This window comes from Microtus pennsylvanicus, chromosome 10 (assembly GCF_037038515.1).
Source record: "Microtus pennsylvanicus isolate mMicPen1 chromosome 10, mMicPen1.hap1, whole genome shotgun sequence".
Classification (NCBI taxonomy): Eukaryota; Metazoa; Chordata; class Mammalia; order Rodentia; family Cricetidae; genus Microtus; species Microtus pennsylvanicus.
Window position 1 is genome coordinate 86,004,946 of NC_134588.1, and position 25,458 is coordinate 86,030,403.

At 43.8% G+C, this 25,458-nt stretch overlaps 1 protein-coding gene across 19 annotated transcripts in view; it reads left to right on the forward strand.

Moving 5' to 3' along the window:
• The window catches only part of Erc2 (ELKS/RAB6-interacting/CAST family member 2), an 885,961-nt gene that overhangs the window by 695,375 nt on the left and 165,128 nt on the right, over positions 1-25,458 (forward strand). For all 19 annotated transcript variants that reach the window (XR_012912096.1, XR_012912099.1, XR_012912100.1 and 16 more), the window contains one exon: positions 14,913-15,041. Coding sequence is in view for 13 of the 19 variants with exons in the window: in XM_075988882.1 (XP_075844997.1) it covers positions 14,913-15,041 (129 nt within the window). In the remaining 6 variants the exon portion in view is untranslated. The remainder of the gene's footprint in view (positions 1-14,912; positions 15,042-25,458) is intronic.

Below are 25,458 nucleotides of genomic sequence, written 5' to 3' on the forward strand. Positions count from 1 at the left end.
ACCCCTGTTCCCCTCTCTGTATGACCTGCTCATAGATTTGTGGATGATGGCTCTCACCTAGAGATATCTGAAATAGAGTATTGGTTCCCATTTGTATTTTTCTTCATTCATTATGATTCATTTCTATTTAAGTTCAACGAAAACAAAGGACAGAAGAAGCTTCATTTTTGTCAAATATAACATTGTCTTCGAATTTTAGTGGTATGTTAGGATGTCAGATCGACACCCTGGTGAAATAAAAAGAATTCTAATTCTTGAACAAACCACACGTTAATTCAGGGCAGAGTCAGGCCATGCTCATGCCTGTTTTCAGACCCAAAGTTCTTAATCAGTAAGAGAGGCAATGGGAAGAGAAAGTACAAGAATTTGAATGGAAGCAGAGAGACATACTCAGCACAGTGGCTTTGAACTTCACCTCTTCCCGGGTTCAAGGTGGTGCCTCATATATACATAGATTAAAAAATAGTCACAATCAGAAATGAATCAAAGGTTCATTCACCCTGGTAGGTTACATGGCTAACAATGTGGCTTAGTGTTAGCCATTGGCTAGGGACTTCTGACCCCTCTTCTAGATTTCTTAGCTCACTGGACACTCCCAGTTGCCATAATTTTCTTAATAGAGTACATCCTGAGCCCAGCTCTGATGGAGTTGAAGAGTTTGGTTTTGTAGAGAGGGGCTTGTTCCAGACCAGAGAAGCCCTAGGGAAGGGCCGATTCTGTATATCCTTGTAATTAGAGACAGACTATTCTTGGGAGAGTTTCTATGGAGGAAGCTGGGAGGAGATAGATAGTTTAGTGAGACGTTGGCCCTGCCCAGCACACTGAGCCATTTCTAGCCAATGCACGAGACAATAGGAAATCATTGTGCTCTCCTAAGCTAGAGTGTGATATGAAAGCTGTCAACACAAAGCAAGCTTGGAACCAGAATTTTCAATTAATGATAAAATGTCTCCTGGGATGAGATAGAAAGATCATCTCAGCTCAAGAGAGCCTGTCGAATCTTAGGCACCTCCCATGTTCTCATCGTGTATAGACTTTATAGAAGTCAGTTGGGTATGGCTTGGCTCTTTTGTTTAAGGCGTCTCCACCCAGTCACCCCAAGAAAAAAATATAACCTCCTTTAGTTATACAGTTATAAGATGCGGGCATCTGAAGGAGTTTTCTCTGTAGCACAAATGTCAAATAAAGTGTCCCATAAAGGTTCAAAATTGGAGAGAACCTTGGTCCATTAACCTTAAAATGCCAGAGAACTAAAGACCTAGTTTATTAACATTTTCCGACTCCTGTCTGCTCCTGAATAGTCATTATGGAACATTATTCTTTAATGTGACTTTTTCCCCCAAAGCCAGTAAAGAGTGGACCCCAATGCGCCACTTGATTTTGTATGTTTTTCTTTGTTGTTGTTGTGTAGTATAATATCCCCGGGCACATGCTGCTTCTGAGCTTTAATTACACTTTTAACCCAGCCCTTTATGTCTGGGTCCTTAATGTCCAAGCTCCTATATAATTACCAAGTTGACTGTGTGGGAATGAGACAAATATTTTTTGCCTGACTTTACCCTATACATTACTATACTGCTGTACTCAGGCCGCTTCCTCAGCTTGGAGCTGTACACTCAACTTGAAAAGACCCAACCTAAGAGACTCCTATCTCTGGCTCTGACCGTGACTTGATCCAGCTGAGGTCCCTGGAGCTCTTGGGGAGGATTTGAGTTTGGCACTGGAGCCTTGGTCCAGAGCCTGACAGGGTCTTGGGAACTTTTATTCCCTTTTTATCCAGCTGTGTGTGTATCTCCAGTCATGCCTCTTCTTACAGCTGTGAAGTAGGAATTCCTTAGTATTTGAAAGGGGCCAGGTTTCTGAGACCTCCTGGAGGAGGAAGTCACTGTATTTTACTAAAACCAGAAAAACATTGCTGATGCTGGTTGCTAAGAAACACCAGAATTTGAAGAAGGGAAATAAACTAGGGTGAAAGGGGAAGGGCTATGACCAGTTAGTCAGGGGCCTCCATTTAATTCTGGATTGTCTGGGTTCATTAAAACAAGATGGCAGGAGCCTGAGTCCTCTAAAGTTAAGCTCCTCCGTTTCTCCCCGAAAGCCAAACTTCTGTCCCTTCTGCAGAACTTAAATGATTTCCATAGCATTTCATATTCTGAGAAGCAGTTTTTATCTCATCTTTTTTGTGTATGATATAGAAAAATAATTGTGATTTTGTGTATGACATGCATTAAGTATTCACATCTTATAAGAGAGAATAAAAGAGAAAACATTACCTTGAAATCTAAGTATCTAGTGATGGTCACCAGTATTTTATGCTCACTAATGTAAATCCTTTTCATATGTGCTTAAAAACATACATATACATTTATGTACAGATATTTATATATTATTTGCTATGAACAGATTATTTGATAATCTGATTTTATTTTATCTCTGTTCAACCCTATGTTATGCTATGTTTTTCTTTTAATAAATATAAATATATACCATTCTTTTGGGTGGTTTATACATATTCCATTATAAAAATAGTCAATAGTTTGTTAAAACAAAATCTGATCAATTAACATTTTATAACTTACTTTGATTGTTAATATTTAGCATTACAATCTATGCTTTTTCAAGAATAATCGATGAACCTTACTAGCATTTTAACTGTCTGTAAATAGTGTTAATACCTGTGAGGGGCACGTGCAAAGACTTTAGTTTAGATTGTGTTCTGGAACTTATTCCATAAGATGAGTTCCTCTGACCTAATAGTGACTTGCGTGTGTTAGAGTACAGAAGAGAGGAGGAGACGAGGCATGGCTAGTGCAGAGTATTGTGAGTGGTTAGGCTAGAGTTTAGATACATAAAATAACTGTGTTCACATATCTGAAGATCCAAGTTCTCCCCTTAGACTGAAAAAAGGCAGAAGAGGCCCAACTGCCTGAAAATGAAACTAGAGAATTCCAAATAAGCACAAGGTCAGGAGATATCATACTGAAGTCATTTAATCGTTGTCTCTTGAGGTGCTGAGTTTCCCATTTCTAGGGGCAATGTGTAAAGACCAGGTCACCATCTAGATGCCTCTATGAATAGAAATTCCATCTAGGGAAAAGTTTGTACCATAGTCTTTTCCCCAATACAGATGTATTGGGCGGCATTTATATGGGCACAGCACTCCCATCAGTAAACTTGACTTTGCCAAAACCTAAAAGTCTTTTTCAGAGAAGTGCTTTATTGGCTAATAGTGCTAAAACTCCTAATGGTCTGTCAATAACTGCTGTCCATCCTGGGTATAGCATAAAGAGAAGGGGAACCGACTGCATCCTGGCTCACTGGCTAGTGATGCTTACCTGATTCTGTCCTCACAAGTGAACCTGGCAGATCCTGATGTGCCCCAGTGATCAGAGCTCTCCGTCCTGAACCTTACTTCTCATGTGCAACCCCACACACCTATCCTACATGCCCTTCCCCAGCTCACGTTTGCTCTGCTCTTTCTAAACTTGGTCGCCACTATTGTCTTTGACACACACAATTCTTCTCATTACAAAGTAAGAAAGTGTCTCCAGATGACCCAGACGTGGAAAAGAACATGAAAAGGAGTCTTCTAGCTAATAAAATAGTAATGGCCTCTAAGTGAATCAGAAGATTCCATCTTAAATTATAATTAGGGAGCTATACCTGCGGGACACTTTCTCACCTACGAGATGTTTGAAAATTAAAGGGTTTGAAGAAAGTTCATGTAAGCACAGTTCAGGGAAAGAGGTCCAGACTGGATGTTGAATTTGGTGATATCTTTCCAAGGTTAAAATGTTTATATTCTATCCCACGAATATCATTCGAATCTCTCTTTTCCTAGCTTATTATGGAAACAGCTGTGGTATGTTGAAGCATCCATCCTTGTTGAGAACAAACTCATGTCAGTAGGCAAGCTGTTCCCTTGCCAAAGTATTCTTTGAAGCATTACTGGCAAAAGAAAAGCTGAAAATCACCCAGATGTCCACAAGTGATGCATTCTGTCAGTATTTACTTTAGATCTACTGTATAGCAGCCAGTACTCTGGGGCCTGTGGTTATCTCCTTGGATAAAATGAAGATCTCTGGCCTCCCAGGATCTCCATCCTAATGCATCAAGGTAGGACCATCAAGACATAGTGGATATTTGTTTTAACCAATTGCTTGATGTATTTGTAATCATGTGATGTTTGTGTGTGTGAGCACACGCGTGTGCTCGTGTGTGTGTGTGTACACATGTATGCTGATGTGCATGCATGCAGAGGCCAGAAGATGTCAGGTGTCCTGCTCCATTGCTCTATGCTGTATACTCTTGATACAATTCCTCTCAACCCAAAGCTTTCTGTTTTTGGTTAGGTTGGCTGGTCAGCAAGCCCCCATGATCCTCTTGTTTCCATCTTCTCATGCCGGTGTTACAGTGCATACAGGGTTGTGCCCAATGTGTATATGGCTGTAGGAATCCAAACTCTGATCTTTCAGCTTGTATAACAAGTAAGCCATCTCCCTTTTATTTTTTTCTGATACTTTATTTTACAGGGTGTGGATGTATGTGAGTTTGCTTGCATTTTTAAACATTTTTAGAAATATTAGCCAAGAAACCTCAATGTCAGGAGTGGCTATTGGGGTTTTCTTTTTGTAATCAGCTTCTGGTCCTGCTTAGTTTTGTTATTAGCAAATGCGACTTGTGTAAGACAAAAACTTAGGGGTGATCAGACAGAAGACAGTTATAAAGCCAAATCAAAAATACAGCCAGAGAACTAAGGCTCCTACTTCAAAGGAAAAGGACAATTCTTCAACCTGTCTGTAGCTACCTAAATGAAACTGATTGGATGTTTAATGCTGTCCAGACTGTGGGAATGGCATCAGAATTCATACTGAAGTACTCAGACCACAGCTGTGTCTTGATGTGGGCCTGCGGATTTCCAGGCTTCAGGCAGGGTAGACTTGCCCTCCCTTGCAGAGCAGTAGGAAGGCAGATGGCAACTGTGAAGGCTCAGCAGAAGAATCTTGAGCTCAGTTCTGATTCTGTCAGTGGTGACGTTTCCTTCACCTCGTGGAAGCCTCAGTCCCTCCTCTGGACCATGGTGAACTTACGTAAGAGTTTCTTACTTAAAAGTGTAGCCCACCACCAACATTTAATGAACCTATATTCTGGAAAGTCCTTGGTAACAGGGAAAAGATTTGAGAACCTAAAATTCTCTAGAATCTTTGAGAAGATCTCTCCCATTCTCCAGTCAGCTTTCCCTAAGCCTATAAGCATACACGTATCATGTATCTACTTGAATATCTATTTTGTGTAGGTTCAAGCATTGTGCTTGTGCTATTTCAATTCCAGGACTATAGAAAAGATTTGGGCGGTTCTGTTTCTAAAAGATAACTAGAAGTTATTTTTTAATGTACCCACTTGATAATATAATCTGATATGTTGATTAAAAATGAAAATGATAGGAGTACAATATCATTTCTTGCCTTCTGGAACTTGGGTTTCTGTCGGATGCACAGACATGGACCTTGCCTCTGGCTTAGGGTTATAAATATAGAGGAGAAGTTGTGATTGCTGCAGATGAGATTCCATGTTTGTGCGCTAGAGGGATGTCGGCCATGAAGAGCCTATGAGGGCTGGATTGATAGGCCATCTTGTTTGATCATCTATAAGGAGGCAGTGAAAACCCATTCTGAGTAGAATATGTAACTTGGAATCTCCCTCCAGCTAGGACTAAACCAGTCCTGTCCATGGTGGATTCAGGGTCTGTTGTATAAAGCCAACGAGAATCTCATAGGTCAAACAAAGAGAAGGGATGCAAAGCCAGCTTGCAACCAGGGGAAGATAAATGCCACAAAGAAGGTTCCAGGGATTTGGGGTTTGGGACATTTGCTGTGAGTTCTCTCTTCTTACTTGTTTTCTGACCAATTGGAAAATGAATGAGTATGTTTACATTTCTTCCACTTGTCTTACCCAAGCCGGAGACCAGCTGGGGAGACCGATTTGTTCCCTGTCCAAGGCGCCAGCCATCTCTTCCCTCTGAGTCTCTTTCTCTTTCTTGGCTGCCGGGTTCCTTTAGTCCTGCCAGACTCTCCCTCCTGTCTCATCAGCCTCTCTCCTGGCTCAGGCTGTGCTCAGTATGGCCAGCAGCCCCACTACATGTGTGCACGGCCTTGCTCCCAAGGTCCCTCCCTTCCTTGTGTTGTCGCTACTTTCTTAGGTAGGGTTCATGTTCAGAGGTCTTAGGCTTCCTCCTTTCTGTTGGCCACTTTCAGAACTGAGCAGATGCAGATGGTGTTGGCTCCCTGCTTCGCACAAGCATCCAAATCTCTGTGAATAATGTCCCTCTGCCACAGAGGATTCTTCTGGGTGCGTTCATCGTTCCTGGGCTGCTTTGAACATCCAGTCTCTGCTGTCGGCTGCCCAGGCCTCAGCTCTTACTTTGCTCTTTCATTGTGATGGTAGTTTCTCAAGTGTCAGTCATGTTGACTGTGTGTCTTCTGAGTCCAAAGGTGGACTTTTTTTAGATGTTCTCTCTGAGGCACATGCTGTAATTTATTACAGTGTGTTTTAAAAGGAAGATATAGCGATTAGAGGGCCCTGTACTATCTGTGACTCTTCTGTGTTCTATGAAGTCTCTGTGGGCACCTGTTCCTTTCTCTACATCTCCCTCATTCATCTAATATTGTGGTCCCTTTCAAGCTGCTGCTGGTGTCCCAGCCTCAAGGGCTCCTATCATCAGGGCCCGCTGTGCCAGGCCCTAAGGGCTTCCTTTTGCTTTCATCACTGGATAGAGATGATCTGGTGGGGCAGTTCTCAGTCAATAAGGACAAACATTTGTGGAATTATGCACCAGATGAAGATCTTAGCCTTCCTCATCTGCACAAATTTACGTCATAATACTTTATGATACCATTATCTATTTCTCCCTCACTGGCTTCCTTTCGTTTTCCTTCCCTCAATGCCTCTTGTGCCCTCTTTCATCTTCCCTCCTTCCTTCTCTCGCTTCTATTTTTCATTCTCTCCATCTCCCGTCCTTCTTTCTTTCTAATTATTTTTCTTTCTTTATATGTTCAGGTTTGTTTTTCTTTTTTTTTTAATTAAGCTTTGATCTCAAAGTCTGCTTTGTCGAGATGCTCAAAACAGACCCTGCCCAGAGTCCTCTCACAGTTCAGTAGAGGAGTCCCGGCTTTTCTGAGACCCTCTATTGACTCTCCAGGTTGAAACAGTTTAGATTCCACATAAAATATGTGTTGTTTACCCAGGCTCTTCATGCTCTGCATACTGTTACAGTCCTTGAGGAGCTTGTCAGTGACAAGTAAGATAAATGAATAAAGAGGACTTTACAAGTGTTTAAAAGCTAAGTATAGCATGTGCTGCCCACTACTTAATTAAACAGACCTGCGCTTAGCCTAGGAGCTCAATGGTGGAAACTTCTAGCCCCCCCCAACACCCCACTGCAGGCACCAGTGCTCAGGATGTTAGAAATTCCTTGGTAGTCTGCAGTTGCTAGCTCTTTAGCCAGATCCAACGTTCTGGTGCTGATTGAAGCAGTATGGACTGGAGCGGGTGGCTCGGGAGTTGATAGTGGGGTTAGTGAACGACACGCACCCCTTTGAACCTTGAGGATTGCCAAGGATGACTTGTGAGTTTACGGTAGGGTTAGTGCTTTGAACCTCAGTCAAGACTCCATGGATTTCATCCTTCTCACTAGGAACGTTAAACTCATGTGAGCTGCTTCTCTTTTATGTTCAGACAGTCTTTCCGGAATCCCAGCTCATTTCCAGAATAATCTTGGTTTTTTTTCTTTTTATGAGGGAACCAATCCACAAAGATTCAAGTGTAGTATACAGGTGTCCCACAAGCATGCTACCGTCCTAGACAGTAGGGCTTGAGTCTCTCTGTCTCAATTTTCTCTTCAGGTAAGCCAGTATAATAATCACCTCTATGGGTTAGTACTCAGTAATACACATTTACCCAGCTTTTTACTGTCACGGGCTTCTGTCCTTATTAAAGTAGGCCTCCATCCCAACCTTTGTCACAGGGCTGTTGTGCCAGGTGACTAAGATGATATAGCAGCGCGCCATTCCTGGTACGGCAAGGGCCAGGTAAGCAGAGTGATAACTATTGACATTGGCCCATTCTGCAGAGGCCCACATTCTTCCTCACACTGTGAGGGAACTCATGCTCCCTACAATGTACAGAGTGTAGAGGTCTCTACCTGTCAGTCATCACCCACCCTCAGTAAGCTGTGCTGGCTGGAGCAGGACAGAGAAGACACTGGCTTTAATCCTTGTGCATGACCCTCCAGAGAATTCCCCCAGCTTCCTAAGAAGCAGGGAAGCTGCTTGATAGGATAACCTTCCTCTTCTGATGTTAGCAGGAAAGAGAGAGAGAGAGAGAGAGAGAGAGAGAGAGAGAGAGAGAGAGAGAGAGAGAAACTACAAAACTGCAAGTTCTGCTCTCTAAAGGAACCAGGAGAGAGGAGTCAGCATCTGCCCTGGATGAAGACCCCATTCCTATGCTTGCCCATTCCCGAGAGGCAGAAACTGAGTCATGGAACTGATTCGCTGGGACTCACAGCAGATATTTGATAGAAACAAACTGAGTGCTGGGCAGATGCTGCTTCTCCAGAGACTATGACAGCTGTCGTTCAAGACAGTGAGAAGCCTGCAGTTATCTGTAGAAGGGAGACCAGTGGTCTTTGAGTATATTATTCCCATACAAAAGAGAGGTATGTGCTTGGGGATGATCCGGGAGGATTTTGTCTGGGATTTCTGAAGAAGAAAAAAGTCTGACAGGAATTTTTTACATTTCATGGGAAGTAATAACAAAAAAATGTGATGGCAGAATGGGGAAGTGAGGCCCGGGGGAGAAGAGGCCAGTCCACATTTGTGAACAGACGCCAGTACCCTGGCCCATTTCCCCAGAGATATCACAGTTTGGCATACATAGTGTACGGGTGTGGTTCTGTCCTAAAGTCCTCCCCTTGTTTCCAGAACTTCTTAGATATGAGGGTGAGTGGTTAGTTCAAATATTTTTTCTGTTTCTTCCACATACAATAAAGAATAAAGAAAGTGACATCCACATAGTATGTCTTGAGTTGTATTTTTGTTTGTAGTCATGAGTAGACAGGTTGGCTGTAACACCTGCCTACCTTGCCTCCTACTCATATCCAAGCCAACTTTCAACTCTTAGCTGCAAAGGAGCATAGCTTGATGCCCCTATCTTTAGCTGTGGGGACTCTCTCCTGCCTCTGGTTATTCATGTAACCCTCCCCCCTTCATTCCCATTCTCTTCCCACACTGCTATAGTCGGTCCTCCTTCCCCATGTGTCTTATTGACCTTTGCTTTGGCCTCTGCAGCTGGATTCATTCCTTACTCTTCATATTGCTACTGTCAAATCCTAAAACTACAAATCTGGATTTTTTCCCTGTTCCTTCATTCACTAGAAGAATGATTATGAACTTAGGAGTTCTTTCTCATTGCCAAGTAAACTTAGAACAATTATTTCAACTGTGCGTGTTTGTGTGTTAGAGGTACAGAGGTGTAAGTATCTATGCGTGTTCTTTGTGCATATGATTTTAGAGCCCAGAGGTCAACCTGGATACTGTTCCTCAGGAAACATCTACCTTGGATTTTCAGAAAGGGTCTCTCACTGGGATCTGGGATTCACCAATTGGCCAGACTGCTGAGCCAGCAATTCCTACAGAGATTCTTGTCTCTGCTTCCCCAGTGCTAGGATTATAGGTGTGTACCAGCACCCCTAGAATTTTACACATATGCTGAGGATCAACTAAGCATCTCCCCGGCCCCCAAAAGTAAGATTTTGAAAAGTACATGCTATATACACTTAATCTGGCACACAATTATTCCAGTCATTGATCAGCACAAAATGACTTTCTGAACAGTTGTCCGTAGTAAACACTTGACCTCTCTGATTCCTGCTCTTACATGGAGCCTCCTCTTATTGATTCCTGTAGCCTCTTCATCTCCTGCTTATTTTATTGTCCACTGTGACCTAATCATTTGCTGACTGAGGTTTCTGTCCTACCTGGTCCTGCAGCCGTTCAGTCCCAAAGAAATAAACATAGGCCTACATTAATTATAAACTCATTGGCCTAGTAGCTCAGGCTTCTTATTAGCTCTTATAACTTATAGTAGCCCACAATTCTTCGCTTTGTTAGCCACATGGTGTGGTACCTTTCTAGGCGAGGCAGTCACAGTTTGTTTCATTTGCTGCTGGGTCACAACTGCAGACTTAATCTTTCTCTTCCCAGAATTCTCATCGCCCCACCTCTATTTCCTGTCTGGTTGTCCCGCCTATACTTCCTGCCTGGCTACTGGCCAATCAGCGTTTATTTAAAATACAAGTGACAGGGTACAGACCATTATCCCACAGCATTCATTGAAACCCAGATCCTACTCAATTAAGATTCACTGTCATCTAAGTTTCATGAACATTCAGAGGGGCCTGATTCATTCATCCTTATTCTGTGGTTGTCAGCCAGTTTCTCATCTTTTACTTGCAGACAGGAACTTTCCATTGTACTCAGATAAGGTAGAGAATGACATATAGAAAAATTCTGCAATGTTTTAGATTCTCCTGCTGGGAAAGAGGGAAAAGAGAAAGCCTGCTAGAAAAGAACTGTAATTACCATGGCATGGTGTGGTCTTCCTTTCCCATGGTAACAAATCTTATTGTATGCGTCTTTCCTTCTGTTTTTTAAACCACACTTAATGTAGGTTTTAATGCTAGTATCATCTAGATGACGGGCCAAACCTTGATTTCTTATTGCCACCTGACTAAGATAGGTGTAAAGTTTTAATATTACACTTTTATAGCTATGCATTGTCATTAGGCTATGGCATCTACTAGTCAATCAAGGATTTCATCTTGTTTTGAAAACTCCATGGATAGAGCCTTTTGAAATATCAGAGGGATACAGAATCTAGCACCTTTGTACACACAGTGTTTATCAAGTATTTTAGTTAATGGATAAAGTCTTGGTTTTCCACGTTGACTTTTGGTACTGGTAAAAGCCTTCCAAAGTCCCCTGGTATTCCAAAGGCTAGGGAAGAGTGAGAAAATGCCCTTCATTACACCTAGGTACTCCTTATTCACGATGAGGTAATTGGGCAGGTTGGCACTAGGTCCGGTTTACTGAGAAATAGAATATTCCTTAAAGAAGAACAAATTGACTTGCTAGGAGCTCCATATTTGTCTCAGCAATCATGATGTCACATATAGAAAAAAGAGTCAAACACAGGTGGCCAGAGATGGGAGCTTCAAAGTGACAGGTTGGGACCCAGGTGACTCCCTAATCAAGTCCCTGTGTTCCTAGATGCTGTACTTCAGAAAGGTTGTCCATATCCAAGTCCCCATGAATGGTTTCAGGTTCTCAGTTAAGTCTTCCCCGAAGACCTGCTGCTGTGTGGTGGATCTTTCATGTGCCCTTTGGTTGGAGGGATGTGGGCCACCTGCTGAAACTCTACAGAGTTTGAAAAACTGGCATCCTTGTTTGAATCCTTGTTTTGTTTTGTTTTGTTTTGTTTTGTTTTGTTTTGTTTTGTTTGTTGTTGTTGTTGTTTTTTAAAAAAAAACTTCCTACAGGTTTTCTTTTGTTGACCATTAAGGAGTATTATTTTACCATTTCTTATACTTCCTGGCTTTTCTTTGTATGGTAGAAAAACAATATAACTGGGCAGGGATGCGGTGAGTAGTGCAGACTGTGGGGGCAGGATACAAAAAGAAGTCCATTTTCAATTCACGTTAAAGGAGCCAGATTGCCCAGTTGTTTTATGGGACCTAACAGGATCACCCAGGCTGTAAGGGCTCGGTCACAGTTTAAGTGATATGTTACAAGCAAGGTAAATAAAAATAGTCTGAAGTATCAGACCAAACTCAATTTTTCACCTCTGTTTCACACTCTTCTCTCATCCCAGACTAATCAAAAGAAGCTTCTTCCGCTCACGATTGCTCTGTGTACATTTCCCCCAGATCTGGTATTCATATGAACAATGTGGTTTATTTATATTTCAGCACCAAATTGGAAAGATGACATCATTCATTTACAGTCTTCATCCCTTGACATGCCTACTCTCTCACACCTCATCTCGGCGGACACATTTAGGGCTGCATACAGCATCTTGTTTAGCTTGCACATTCTTTTATGGAACACAGTTCAAAGGTAGGGAGCTTTAGGGTTGTCGCTGGGAAGAGGATGACCTCATAAAGTCACAGGGGCTCCCCTGAAGGATAAGGGCATTACAATGTTTACACTAGCAGTGTTATTATTTGTTCCTTTAGCCTTGATCGCTTGTTCTTGGGCTTGCCCTTCCTTCTCCACCATCACAGACCTCATAGCTCCCTTCAGGCCCCTAGAGCTCTATTTGGAAGAAGCTGTTCCAGATTTATTAATCAGTGAGTTCAAAAGTACAGTGCTCCGTGGTGATATTGGGGTTTTATGTGTGAGTGCTGGGCTTCGGCACCTCCTGTCTAATGGCAGGAGGACTAAGGAGAATCTTGTCCACAAGGGCTCTACTGGCCTGCTCTTTCTCAGAGGCCTCACTTGTCCATTGGACAAATGAAGAATGGAAATTCTGTCAGCTGCCATAGAGTGCCTGGATTTTTTTATTTAATTTTTAAGTTGTTCTATTTTATATATTTTTTTATTTTTTTATCATATACATGCATATTTATGCTCACTTTGGGACCTTTCAAATATTGTACACTTTTTAAAAGATGGAACAAATAAATCATGAGACATCCTTTGGCAGGTGGAGCTGGCACATGAGGTGTTTCCAAAGCTTAACATACCCTGGGTACTTAAGGGATAGCTTTTTCCACCTGTTCAGCTGTTGGCCTTCTCTGCTAGCAGCCTGACAAGGAAAGGGGCCTGGAGGTTGAAAATTGAAAGACCCAGGAATGTCCATGCCCTTTGTTAGGAAATGACTCTTGAGGCTAAAGCCTGTGTCTTCCTTTCCTGGCTGCCAAATGACAGTAGTAATAATTCTTCCAAAGGAAGTTTGGAAAGCACAACTGTTCATGAAAAAATCCCATGAGCATGTACTACTTTCGTCCATAATACTCTTTGCTATTAAATAATTATTTTTATTGAGCTCTACCCTTTTCTCTGCTCCCCTCCCTGCTCTCCCCTTCCCTCTTCAACCCTCCCCCAAGGTCCCCATGCTCCCTATTTACTCAGGAGATCTTGTCTTTTTCTACCTTCCATGAGGATTAGATCTATTAAGTAATTATTTATATTGCACAGTAAACTTCTGACTGGTTGGAATCCCTGATTGGCCCCCAACTTCTGGCTCTCTGAGAATACTGATGGTCCACTGTCATCTTGGACTGTGTTATAGCAACCCACACTATGTCCTCAACTCTTGGTAACCTATCCTACTGAAGAAAGACGTAAAGCCCTTGTCTATCATGGCAGCATCCTTCATCCTTCCAGCCACTCCTTGAAGCAGTATCAGTTTGGTGTTTGCTTCTGCAGTCCAAGCTTCAAGGGTAGGCACAAGGAAAGCACCTAGAGGAGGCCGAGAATATTGCTTCGTGACAGAAAATAGGCTTAGTATGTACAGTGCCCTGGGTTCAATCCCCAGCACTGCTAAAGAGAAAGACGAAAGAAAAAATAAAAAGATAGGAAGAAACGAAGGAAGGATAGAAGTGAAAGAAAGTAAAGAAGAAAGAGAACTAGAAGAAAGGAGGAAGAGAAAGAAAGTAAAATGAGGAAGAAAAAGAAAGAGTGAAAAAAGGAGGAAGAGAAAGAGAGAAAGGAAGAAATGAAAGAAGGAAGGAGGGAGGGAGGAAGGAAGGAAGGAAGGAAGGAAGGCATGTAGGCACAAGAGCAGGCTGCTGCAGAATGTGCTGTGAATCAGTGAGACTCGAGAGTTAGGATGAAGGAAAAACCAAGGAGAAGAACTGCAGGCAAAGAACTCAGCACACACAAAGGAGAAAGTTCTGTAGTGCAGGGTGACAGTGAAGACGGTAGTAAAGGCATGGGGCTGACACTTGCTCCTCACAACAATCCCAGGAAGGATCCCTCCCATTTTAGAGGTAAGGAAGTTGAGGCTTAGTTAATCACCTTAGGACAGCACAGCCAGCACATTAGGTGGAGCAACACTTGAATCTGGGTAGTCCTATCCTTAAGTCCAGACTCTCTGACTTTCCAGGCGAGCTGATTTCCTCTGCTGCCCTTCTGAATGGGCTTCGGGCATTTTTTTGTGTTATTGTGGCCTCGTTAATTCAATTCATCCCTGCTCTTTTTCTTGCCCTGAAACAAAGGAATACAGCCCTGTGGCTCTCGGGACTTAACTATGACTCCCAGTCTCCGTTATGACAAACACCACTTGATTAGAGCAGTCAGCTTGTTTTCCACTGACTTGGCACCAGTTCCCGCAAAGAACAATGGCAGCTAAATGTCTGTAGACAGCCTTTCCCGAGATACCGTCACGTTGCAGCAGTGACCCGTCTCTGTCAGTGTCCCTGCCTTATGTCCCTGCGTTTGGCGGCTTTGGAGTGGACTTCCCTTCCTTGTCCTTGGAGAATATTGTTTGTCATTCAACTTTTCCACACGGTCCTCTCCCAGCATTCCTTCCAAGGCTTCCTTCTGACCTTCTCTAGAATGTAGGATGTATCCGTGGGCACTTTGGGGTTGCTAACTCCAATTGGCTGATTGTACCTTAGGATGTATCTACCCCCCCCCCAAAAGAACATTGACATGGACAGATGTCACATAGGTTCAAGAGTATGATGAAGCTTCCTTTACTAAAGCTTCTTATTAGGTTTCAGTGTGCCTAGAAATGAGAACCTTGGGAGTGGAGTAATTGGAGCCCTTCTCGTAGGTGCCGTCAGTGTGCCGTGTCTGGTGGCTTTGTTGTCTACCTCCTGATAGGCTCTCCCTGCTTTTCCTTCTGCACAGACCCAGAACAGAATGAAGCTGATGGCAGACAACTATGACGACCATCACCATTACCACCACCACCATCACCACCACCACCGATCTCCTGGGAGGTCACAGCATTCCAACCACAGGCCCTCTCCGGACCAGGTCAGTTTCATTGCTGCGCACCTCTAGAACCCCTCTTACGCTTTGGGTATTTTAAGATAAAATAAATAATCCTCAAGAAATAATAAACAGCATAAAGTGATACGTTCTTTGAACTGAAACTAATAGCTTTGGTATTTATTTCCATCACTCAAGGAATCTAAATGTTTTTCTTTCTCCTTCCTCTTTAAGGTTTTGTCTTTTCTTGTTTATGTTATGCAGTTTCTTTCCTCCCCTCCTTTCTTCTTTCATAGATAGGCAGCCTATTGCTGGCTCATATCTAATGGCTAATTATTTTGGAATGTCTCTTTCCAAGTTTTAAAAGAAACCACACTCTTCCCAAGAGCTTGGCAAGCAGAGAAACCTTGAGTTTTCTGAGCACTCTTGTAGACAGTCCCTCCACGGTGCAAGTTAATAGTGAGGTAAAACACCAACGGAGAAAACCATTTTGCTGGCCTTTGAGTTGATGAAGTCAAGGAGCCTGGCTTCTTTGCTTTGAAGCCTGTCTTCTCCCTTGACTGAGGAAAACGAGGGAAAAGATGAAGTTATAAAACCAAAGAAGGAAAGAGGAGATGCCTGCAGTTTTCAGCTGCGCTCACACTCATCCCCTACTTGCAAAAGCTGTAGTGCCTAGTAGGAAAGCTTCCGAAGGTGATGCACTCATCCCGTCTGCAGAAGCTATAGGGACTAGCAACAAAGCTCCCGAAGATGATGCATATACAGATTAATAAATTAAATAAGAATAAGCAGAGCAACATAGTCAGTATCAGTAGTTTTTCTTCCTTTCTGTACCTTTGTATGAGCATAATATCGTGTATACAATAAATTCCAGTAGTTGTGGGGCATTAGGGAAAGGCACCTTTTTCTGTGTAAGCCGGCACATCTCAGACTTTGGCAAGAAACAGTAATTAACTGTGTGTAGAGAGGGTGTCAGTGTTTGCTAGGGATGTTGTGCTCATTATACCCCTGTCACTCTTTTCAGATGCCTCTCCTCTCTCGCTCACCTTACTGGCATCCCAAGGAAGTTAGTTAAGGTCTAGCCTTTAGAATGTTTTGTCAGGAATAAAACTCCAGGGGGAGCCAGTTCTATAGAGCACACACACCACTGAGATCCCAGCCTTTGTACCCTGAAGAATTTCCCCTCGGAGACCCCAGCACTGCAGAAGGTTTTTTTTCTAGAACTTACGGGTTTCCAACGCCACGAGCAGAAAGACTCTAGTTCATGGACTACATCCCTCTGAAACAGCTCTAGAGGCTGGTGACCTGGAAGATGGAAAGATTAATATGTGCCATTACCACACATGTCCTTGTTTTTGTCTGGTTTTGTGTGCAGCCTTTGGCACCTAGCACTGCGTGCTCACACCTGCTTATCCCAGCATGTCTGAGATGCCCCCCCTCCCCTTGGCTACTGCCCTTTAGCACACTACCCTTTGTTCCTTGGCATTCTCCCATGAAAGGTCAATGTGAGACTTCATTGGTGGGAGGCCTGCAGACCTCATGATGGCTATCCTTCTGAGCCATGCATGCCAGAAGTCCCCCCGTGGGTATTCCCCCCCCCCCGAGACATAGTTAACAGGGAGAGCTGGAATGGTACCAGAAAGAATTGGAATGAGTCACACAAGGACCTGCTGATATAACCAGAAGTGTGTCCTAACATGCCCTCCTGGAAATAGTGGCCAGATCAAGTCTGTGTGCTTTGTGAATGGTTATTTCTCAGCCAACCTGTGTGTTGGCTGGCAGTGGGGTGTCTTGGCTACTCAGTTGGCCCCTGCCATGTGTCTACGTCACTAAATGTGTCCACAGGATAGCAGTTATTGTGCAGTGCTGGAGTTCCAAAACTTAGTTAGTACTCCCGGAACAGTGTCTGACTGAGACACGTCCCTAGGAACTTGGGCACGTGTTTGTCACTGCCGTCAACAGTGAATGCTCTGAGCAACTCTTGGGCACGGAGATGGTAGCAGCATTGTCCTCAGGGGAAAATCCCATGCTCTGGTTGCTAGTCATTTACTCTGCCAGGCAATCCCTGGAGTAGACATCATGTGCCAGCACATACAGAGCCTGGAATAGAACACGCACGCTGGCCAGACAAACCCTGACTTCAAGGTGCTTACAGTCCAGCCCTAGAGCAACAATGCAGGTCCCTTAGTGTCTACTACTGAATTTTTTTCCTTGGTCATGTCAATCATAACAAGATAGATAATAAAAGGTTTAAGCTAATTATGGCTATGGTTTCTGTACTTGGTAAAAGCAAAATGGCCTTACCTAGGAGGGGACTTTTACAGTTTGAAGTTGGCATCACCAAGGCTGCCACATTTCACCCTTTCAGTGGGCAAAGGAATGTTAAGCAAGGATCTCTGGTGTGATATATGGATGGTCTCAGAGACAGAAGCATTAGACTTCCTGAGCCAGAGTCCCTGTTAGACCATGGCCTCCAGATTTAGGAAATGGGGCCCTCCCCTGCATAGTATCAACAACCTAGATGTCAACATTAGCATTTTTATGGAACTCAGTCACAGAGTGTGGCAGTTGTGAAAGCCTACAAAGTCTTCCCAAGTGATTGCAATCCCATGCATGATTGTGTAGGCGGTGGAAAGGGATGCCCTGGGGGTGGAGCTACCCCATACATGATTGTGTAGGCTGTGGAAAGGGATGCCCTGGGGGTGGAGCTACCCCATACATGATTGTGTAGGCGGTGGAAAGGGATGCCCTGGGGGTGGAGCTACCCCATACATGATTGTGTAGGCTGTGGAAAGGAATACCCTGGGGCTGGAGCTACTGGTTAACAGGAAGTGAGAAACCTGTATCAGAATGTGGCATCCTGGAGTCTAGACACTAAATTAGTATGGGTGAGATTCCATCGAGTGTCCACTGTGCAGAATTAGCTGAGCTGATATGAAGGAAAATGACTTCTTGCCTGGCCTTCTGGTCATTATCAGGTTCAACCAACCATGTCTTCTAGACAAGTGGCCACTGTTGCCATTGTTTCCTGAGGTCTATGAAGATATCAGAAGACACGAAAATGAGGAACTATGAAAAATTCAGTCACTTTGCTATGTTTCCAGAGAAATTCATCTTTCTTTGGGAAACACAATTACCAGGCACTTGCAGACTTATATTTTTTTCCCATTTCTTTCTTGTCCATATGCCCTTTACTGTGATTTTTTTGATGTCTCTTAGAAAGAAACTGAATCTAAGCATTATAAGTCTAAACTCACGTTCCCCCAAGTAACTTCTAGAACATTAGTCCCATGAGAGATGCCTTGAGACAAAGATTTGGTGGGCCAAGAACTTTGGGAAAGTACTGTACATTTTAACTCTATCTCCTAGCATCCTGATGCCATTAGCAGATCAAAGGATCTAAAAGGCATATAATAAAGAAAGCTCTATAATTTTATTTAATCCAGCATTTCCCATGGTTTTATTTTTTTTCTAGTAACATCTGTGCTTTGAAGAAATTGTGTTCTCAGACTAGCAGATAAAACAGGAGGCTACCTAGTTTAAAATATGATTGGTCCCATTTCTAGCAGAACTTTCACAGGAAGGAAAAGACTTTCAGGCACCAACCCTAGTGGTTCGCACTGTGGAAAGCGAAAGCGCCTCTTCCATTGTTTCCTGGAGGGTGAGGTTCTCACCCACAACCCAGATGATCTGAAGGACAGGACTCATGAAATCAGGGTGAGGACTCATGAAATCAAGGACAGTCATATATACGCAGCCCTCGGGGATTGCCAAGTAAATGAGGAGGGAATAGTAGGACTTGAAGATCAATTGAAGAAGTCATGACAGTACCTCGGGCAAGCATTCTAACCCCTGCCTAAGAAAGGAACAGTTAAAAACTAGAGGCCAGTCACCCCAGGATGACTACAGTCATCATATCTAAGCAGAAAAGAACATCCCAACACTGTGGCCAGAATGTAGGAAGCCGAAAAGAACATCCCAACACTGTGACCAGAATGTAGGAAGCCCCTTTAGCCAAGAAGTAGCCACAAAGTGCACAGAAACTATTTCTCACAGCACAGTAAGACCAGAGTAAATGGAACATGCTGGAGACACATTAGTGATTCACCTTTTATTGAACTTACCAAGGTTGATGTCATCAAATCAAGTGAAAACACAATCTCTCCTAAATGCCCTTTGCACCTGTAGTCATGAACATCCCCTGCTCTTTCCCTTACATAGTAAGCATATTGGTGATACTGAATCTCTGCTTTCTTTTTTGTGGGCATCATAGAATGTTTACTGTTCCAGAAAAGAGGCACATTTTAGTGAGTCCTTTTTATTATCTTCCAAATTTGTACTCAACCCATCAGTGAGAAATCTGCATGGCACAGCGACATGTCCACTCAGACCAAGGATAGCTAGGCCAGTTCAGCCAGCCCTTCTAGCTAGGAATTTCTGTCCTGGGTACTGGACTGGGACAATAGATCTTTAAGGGTCCAGATCTCACTGCTTGCTCATTATAAATGCACGTATATATGTAAAGGCACCTGATGCTCTGATTATGGTGTGGAAGTGGGGCCTGGAGGACACAGAACCTGAGGATTTTAGAGCTGAAACCCCAGAGTACACAACACTTTCCAAAACCAGGAGAAAGGGCTTCTGTCTTTTGCTCTCATTCACTGAATGAAAAACCCAAGCACAGGAAATGGCGGGGGCTAAGTGTATTTCACTACCTACATGAGTTCCAGATCTTGAAATTTTTAATTTTACTAAAAGAAATCCTACTTCTCTAGGAAAACTATAGACTCCAGGAGTATGGAGATGTAATGCTTCCTTGAATTATAGAAAAAGCCAGAGGTGGTTGAATTCTGCATTGATGTCCGGTGTTAGTTATTATGAAGCACATGGCCACCTATCTGACCTCCACATGCACATTCAATGTTTCTTGCCTACTCCATTCCTATTATGTATATGAAAAAATAATGGCAGATGGAAATGTCTCTGTTAGAGAGGTTAAGAACTGATATTTGGAGGATTATTCATGATCTAAAGACACATAACTGGCCTGGAGAAAGGATTACGTGATTAAGAGCACTTGCTGCTCTCCCAGAGGACGTGAGTTCAATGCCCAGCATTGACTTGAGTGCTGTAGAGCTATCTATAACTCCAGCTCCAGGAGTTCCTGTGCCCTCTTCTGGCCTCCGTGGATCCTGCACTCACATACCCTGCAGGACAGACACACATAAACACAAAGTGAAATGAATTCATTAAAAAAAATAAACACATGAAACTCAAAACCCCAAAGCAAGTGCCCATGCTTTAAGTGCATTGGTTGCAAACTGTATGGGTATCCGCGTGGGATTTTTGTGCAGATACACCTAGCTATGGCCAAATCAGACCCACGGCTTCTGGAATGCAAATGTGATTTTCCTTCCCTGCTGAATATAGTTATTTTCTCTAATGATGGGATCTTTAGCCCCGAAGTTGAATTAAAATATTTCATCAGTTCTTTCCCGTTTCTCCCAACTTTTGTTGCTTTCTATCCACCCTTCTGTCTTGTGTCTTCAGTCCTTTCTTTCCACCCCCGTGCCGTTTCCCATGCCCCCTTCATGCTTCTGTAGTCTTACCATCACTTTCCTGATTAAAAAAATAATAAGGCTTCTTGCAAACTCGGCTATTGCCACGGGATCACCAGAGTGAGACCCTCAAGGAGAAGACAGAGTGACCCAGAGTGGGCATGTGACTATAGACCATGGAGTATTCTTGGTGTGGACCACCAGGGCCAGTATGCCCTTGCTCCCTCACCCTTGAACCCTGGCACCATGAGAGGCTGAAGAAATCGAGGCCTTTCCCCTTGGTCCAGGCCTGTCTTCCATTCAGCTGGAACACTGGGCTAGTTTCAGGTATTGGTTCTCTCCTGGCAGGTGCTGGCCTTTTGGTTTTGCATTCTGGACTTTAGGGGCCTGCTCTGCTAAACTATTCCCCAGAAAATTGATTGCAGAAATATTTGGCCTACTCCACTTGGCAAGTTTCCTGACTCTGTCTTCAGCTATAGTGATCATTGGTCCTCTTTCTGCTGCCACTGGTTTCTATGTATGCGTCCAGCATGCCTTGCCTCTTAGCTGTGGTATTTCACACAGAGGCTGATGCTCAGGGGACTTAACCTGTGACCTACTTCAAGGACCGTAAGTCTCATTGCCTTATTCTTGAGGCTTCTAGGCCACAAATGTGTCCTTGTCTCTCTCCTTCCACTTGCCAAAGTCCTATAGGTTTGCTAAACTGTGGGAATTAAAAGAGACTTCCTGCTCCCTTTTAATTCTTCTCACCTCATGCATCACTCACACCCGAGCCTTGAGTATCTGTTCTAGGTAGAGTACTCATGTTCCTTCAAAGCATTCCCGCAGAAGAGGAATTTGACGTCAACTCTACAAGTAGACCATTACTGAGGTAGTGGCTGGAGACAAAGAACCTATCCAGGCCCTATAGCTTTCTGTCTAGCAAACCCTACAAGCTTTCTTCTGATGTTTTGTGTGCGGTCAATGAAAATCTGATAGAGCCCATATGTCCAGAGAGAGGCAGTACTTTCAGTCTGCCTTCTGGTCCCTGTGACTTCTGACAAAACCATTGGAAAGTCCCTGAGACCCCTCTACCCTTTGTGAAATATGAGATTGGGGCCTTTTATTGGGTCCCTATGTCTTCAATAGTAGATTAGCCAGAACAAAGCCCTTTGAATCTTGACAGAGTTCAGTGTGCTCTGTGGCCCCCAGAAGATGAACTCTATATGTAAAGTTGTTATTCTTAGCTTTTGCTTAGGAAAGGAAAAAAAGAATTTATTTTCTGTTTTGAGGTTAAATGGGTAGGGACGAATGTATACACAGAGTCCTGTGTGTGTATATGTATGTATCGCTCGGTGTCAGATGAACTGAGGACTTTTCCACATATGGAAGAGTCTCACACAATCATGTTTAACTAGGAATTTCTCTCCCGTAGACGTGTGTGTATAAATGCATTTTCATATTTACTACATGGAAGAAAAATTAACCACTGTGTATCTAATTTATAACACTGCAGTTACAGAATGAGAGAAAGAGAAAGAAAGAAGAGGGGGAGAGGAAGGGAAGAAAGGGGAGGAGAGATGAGCGAGACTCAATCATTTTTAGTTCTCCATGAAGTTATACATCCAAAGCTCTTCATATCACTGTTCATTTTAGTGGGTGTGTCTAGAAATTTGCCCGAGGGAGCATTTCCCTTTGATTTATTTGTTTGCTTTGTGTGAGGCAAATTTGATTCCATGGCCCACGTTCTGAAAGGAGCCTCAGCTTTTGGCTTCAAACCCAGCAGCCCATGAAGAGCTGTACTCTGGGTGCTGGTGTTTATTGTGTGAGATAAGGTTCAGAGATTCCTACCATGGCCACTCTGGGGCCAGAACTCTCTGAGCTGAGCCGGGGATCTCCTGATGTGTCCATGAAGCTACATTCTGTGAGCCACTTGCTTCGTCCCCAGAGCTTCTTTGGTCATAAGTGGATTAGAATATACTTTATTTAAAACCCAGCAGGTTGAAAAATAAATCTATAATCTAAAAAGATGGCATAAATATCACTTTTTTCTTGATCTTCACAATGACCATCAGGAATCTTCAAAGCCACTAAAATGTATGTGCCATTTCTCACCAGTAGTAACAATAAGGAGAATTCTATTTGCTTACTTTTAAGAGCAGGAACTCTGGAGTGAGCCTCTGTGGAGCCACAGGCAGAGAGGGAAATGGGGACAGATGCTGCTCTGGAAGGCATTTCAGTTCCCCTTTCCTCAGCTAGCAGTTGCATGCTCAGCCAGCCATTGTAGGCCCAGGAAAGAAGGCAGGCTAGCAGGCACTGGGCTTTGTAGATTATTGCCAGAGCTCTTTAATCTGGCTGGGATGTTAATTCCTCCTGTGTAAACTCACGAGGCAAGACCTGATAACCCCTGCAGGGGGAGTCTTGGTGTGAGAAAAGAGCACCACTTTGTGGTGTGTTGGGACCCTTTGGTTCAAAAGGGGTTTCCTCGAAGGAGGCTAGCACCTATCCAGGATTGCACTCTTGTTCTGTTTAGAGTAAACCAGGTCTTTTCCCGTTTACTGAGTTGTTTTCCTTTTGCACTGTGTTTGCAGTATTAGGGCTTCATTAAGAGATTTGTTGCCGTGTGTCTTTGCAGTCAGCAGGGCTTTTAGGCCCAGCCTGACTCCGCAGTCTGTCTGTAGTGGAACTCAGGCTTGGCAACATCAGAGGCTGGATTCCCTTTCAATGTGCTGCTTTAATCCAGTCACATTTGTCTAACAGGCAGCATGTCAACTCACTATTGAAAGGGGGTGGCCAACCTTGAAGTGCTGGGAAACAGGGAAATCCATTTTAGATTGCTGAATACCACTCCCTCTTCTTCCCCTTGAACTGATGTAATAAGGATCGTGTTTGACATGCACACTGCAGGCACTTGCAGTTCTTCACAGATGAAGGACAATGGAGGGAAAGGAGCTGGAGGCTTCTTTTAACACATGCTGCACTCGCTCACAAAGTCTGATAGGTACTCGATAAAACAACAACTTACTTGTGAAATAATGGCACTGCACAACACTACACACATCCGATTCGTGCACCTATTTACTAGTGTGCAGAGAAAAGGCCAGGACACTCCCAACACAAATGATATGCCCAGTTGGAAGTAGTTTAGTTTTCGTTCCCTGATTTAATTCTCACAGCGCCCGCCCCGCGAAGTGTGGGAATTGCACGGATCCTGTTTTTGTCTGTAAGCAACGGGGGACATACAAAGTCAAAAACTAGGAAATTTGGTGTCCCAGCAGCCAAGAAATATTCCAGTTCAAAACACAAATTTTACTGTGTTTAACAAAGCCAAGTGTTAATGACTGATAGATGAAGGAGCAAAAATAAAGCCTGTCTTCACTCCCGCCCCTTTTTATGGCTCCCTGGCAGTGACTCGGCTGCTCACAGATGTTGACTTTGTGCTCCCAAACAATATTGCTGGCCAATGGAGAGCCGTCCAGCAGTTTCCGCTCCAACCCAGAGAACTGGATCTATTCACGAGAGACTGTCTTCTCTGGCTGTCTTTTTCTCTGGAAAGGAATAAGGATAAATTTCTTACATGGAACTAAAATTTTGAGTGACTCTCTGAAGATGCCAAGTTAAAAGTAAAGGGAAAGGGCTGCCACCCAAGTGTCTGTAATGTTTTGAGAGCTCCAGCAAGGGTGTCTCTGTGGTAGCCTTGCCTGTTCTTCCTGAGATCAGCCCACCTGCTTCTGCAGGCTGTCCCATCTGCCTCTGTCCTGAGAGGTGCTCCAGAGCCTTTTCAGGCGAGGACCACTCACTCATTTCCCCCAGTCAGCCGGGGAAGTTCCAGCCCTGACGAGGCAGGGAGAAAAGAACGAACCAGGGAAGGATGGAGCTTGTGATAGAAAGGGCAAAAATATGTCGTGGAGACATGGCCAGCGATCATCAAGCCTGGGCAGCTCGGGCAGCCAGACAGCGTTCTCTCTCAGAAGGCTCATTGGAAAAAGCAAGAACGAAACCTGGCATTGGCACTCACTTATAAATATCTCTTGGGCTCCTGTGTCTGAGAACTTGTCAGGCAGTCTGAAGGGAGTAAGGTACTGCCCTTCCCCCACAGAGACGTGGACACTTGCTGAACTGTTGCTGATATGGCCATGTGAACAAGTCCCATGGCCTGTGAGGACCCATTTCCTACAAGAGTCAAAGGGCTGGACCTAGGTTGTAGCATCACCCACGAACAGGGATCATCCCCATTCAGGGCAAGGGGTCACTGTATGGTCCAGAGTACTTCCGACCTGAGCTGAGCAGAGTCAACACGCACCACTAAGGGAGACCCAAATATGCTTTCTAGGGTTCAGCTCAGGCAGAGTCAGGAAGGTACACATTTCCACTTGGCCAGTCTGGAATTTTGCCTTGACTCCACAGCACCCTGCCAGAGGTTCATTGGTGCTTTGCCTCATCCTCCCCTCAGCTCACCTTCCTGTATCTATACCAAAAGCTACCTGGCACCTGTGTCTGGGGGCTGGAGTAAAACTTAGTGGAGAAATGCAGCTGGCTATGAGTTGTCTCTCTGACCTAAAGGAAACACTGATACTTGCTGGTAGCTTTGAAACAGCTCAGAAACAAGCAAGCATTTATACTTAAATCAGCCAGGAACATGTATGTAAGACTGGCTGAGGCTTTCTTATTCTTTGGGGAACATGCAAGCTGAAGCAAATAGAAGTCACATATGAGATCATAATCATACATGACTCCATCACCTGGGTAGACACTTGTTCTGTAGATCAAGCATCCATGAACTAGACCGAGAAAAGATGTGAACAAGCAGACTTTAGAGGAAGATTTGGACTTGAACATGGGAGACGATGCAGCGCCCTGTCAAGGCTCCCTCCCTGGCTTTCTCCAAGCCAGTTTCCCTTCGCACACTTTGCAGCCAAAAGTGT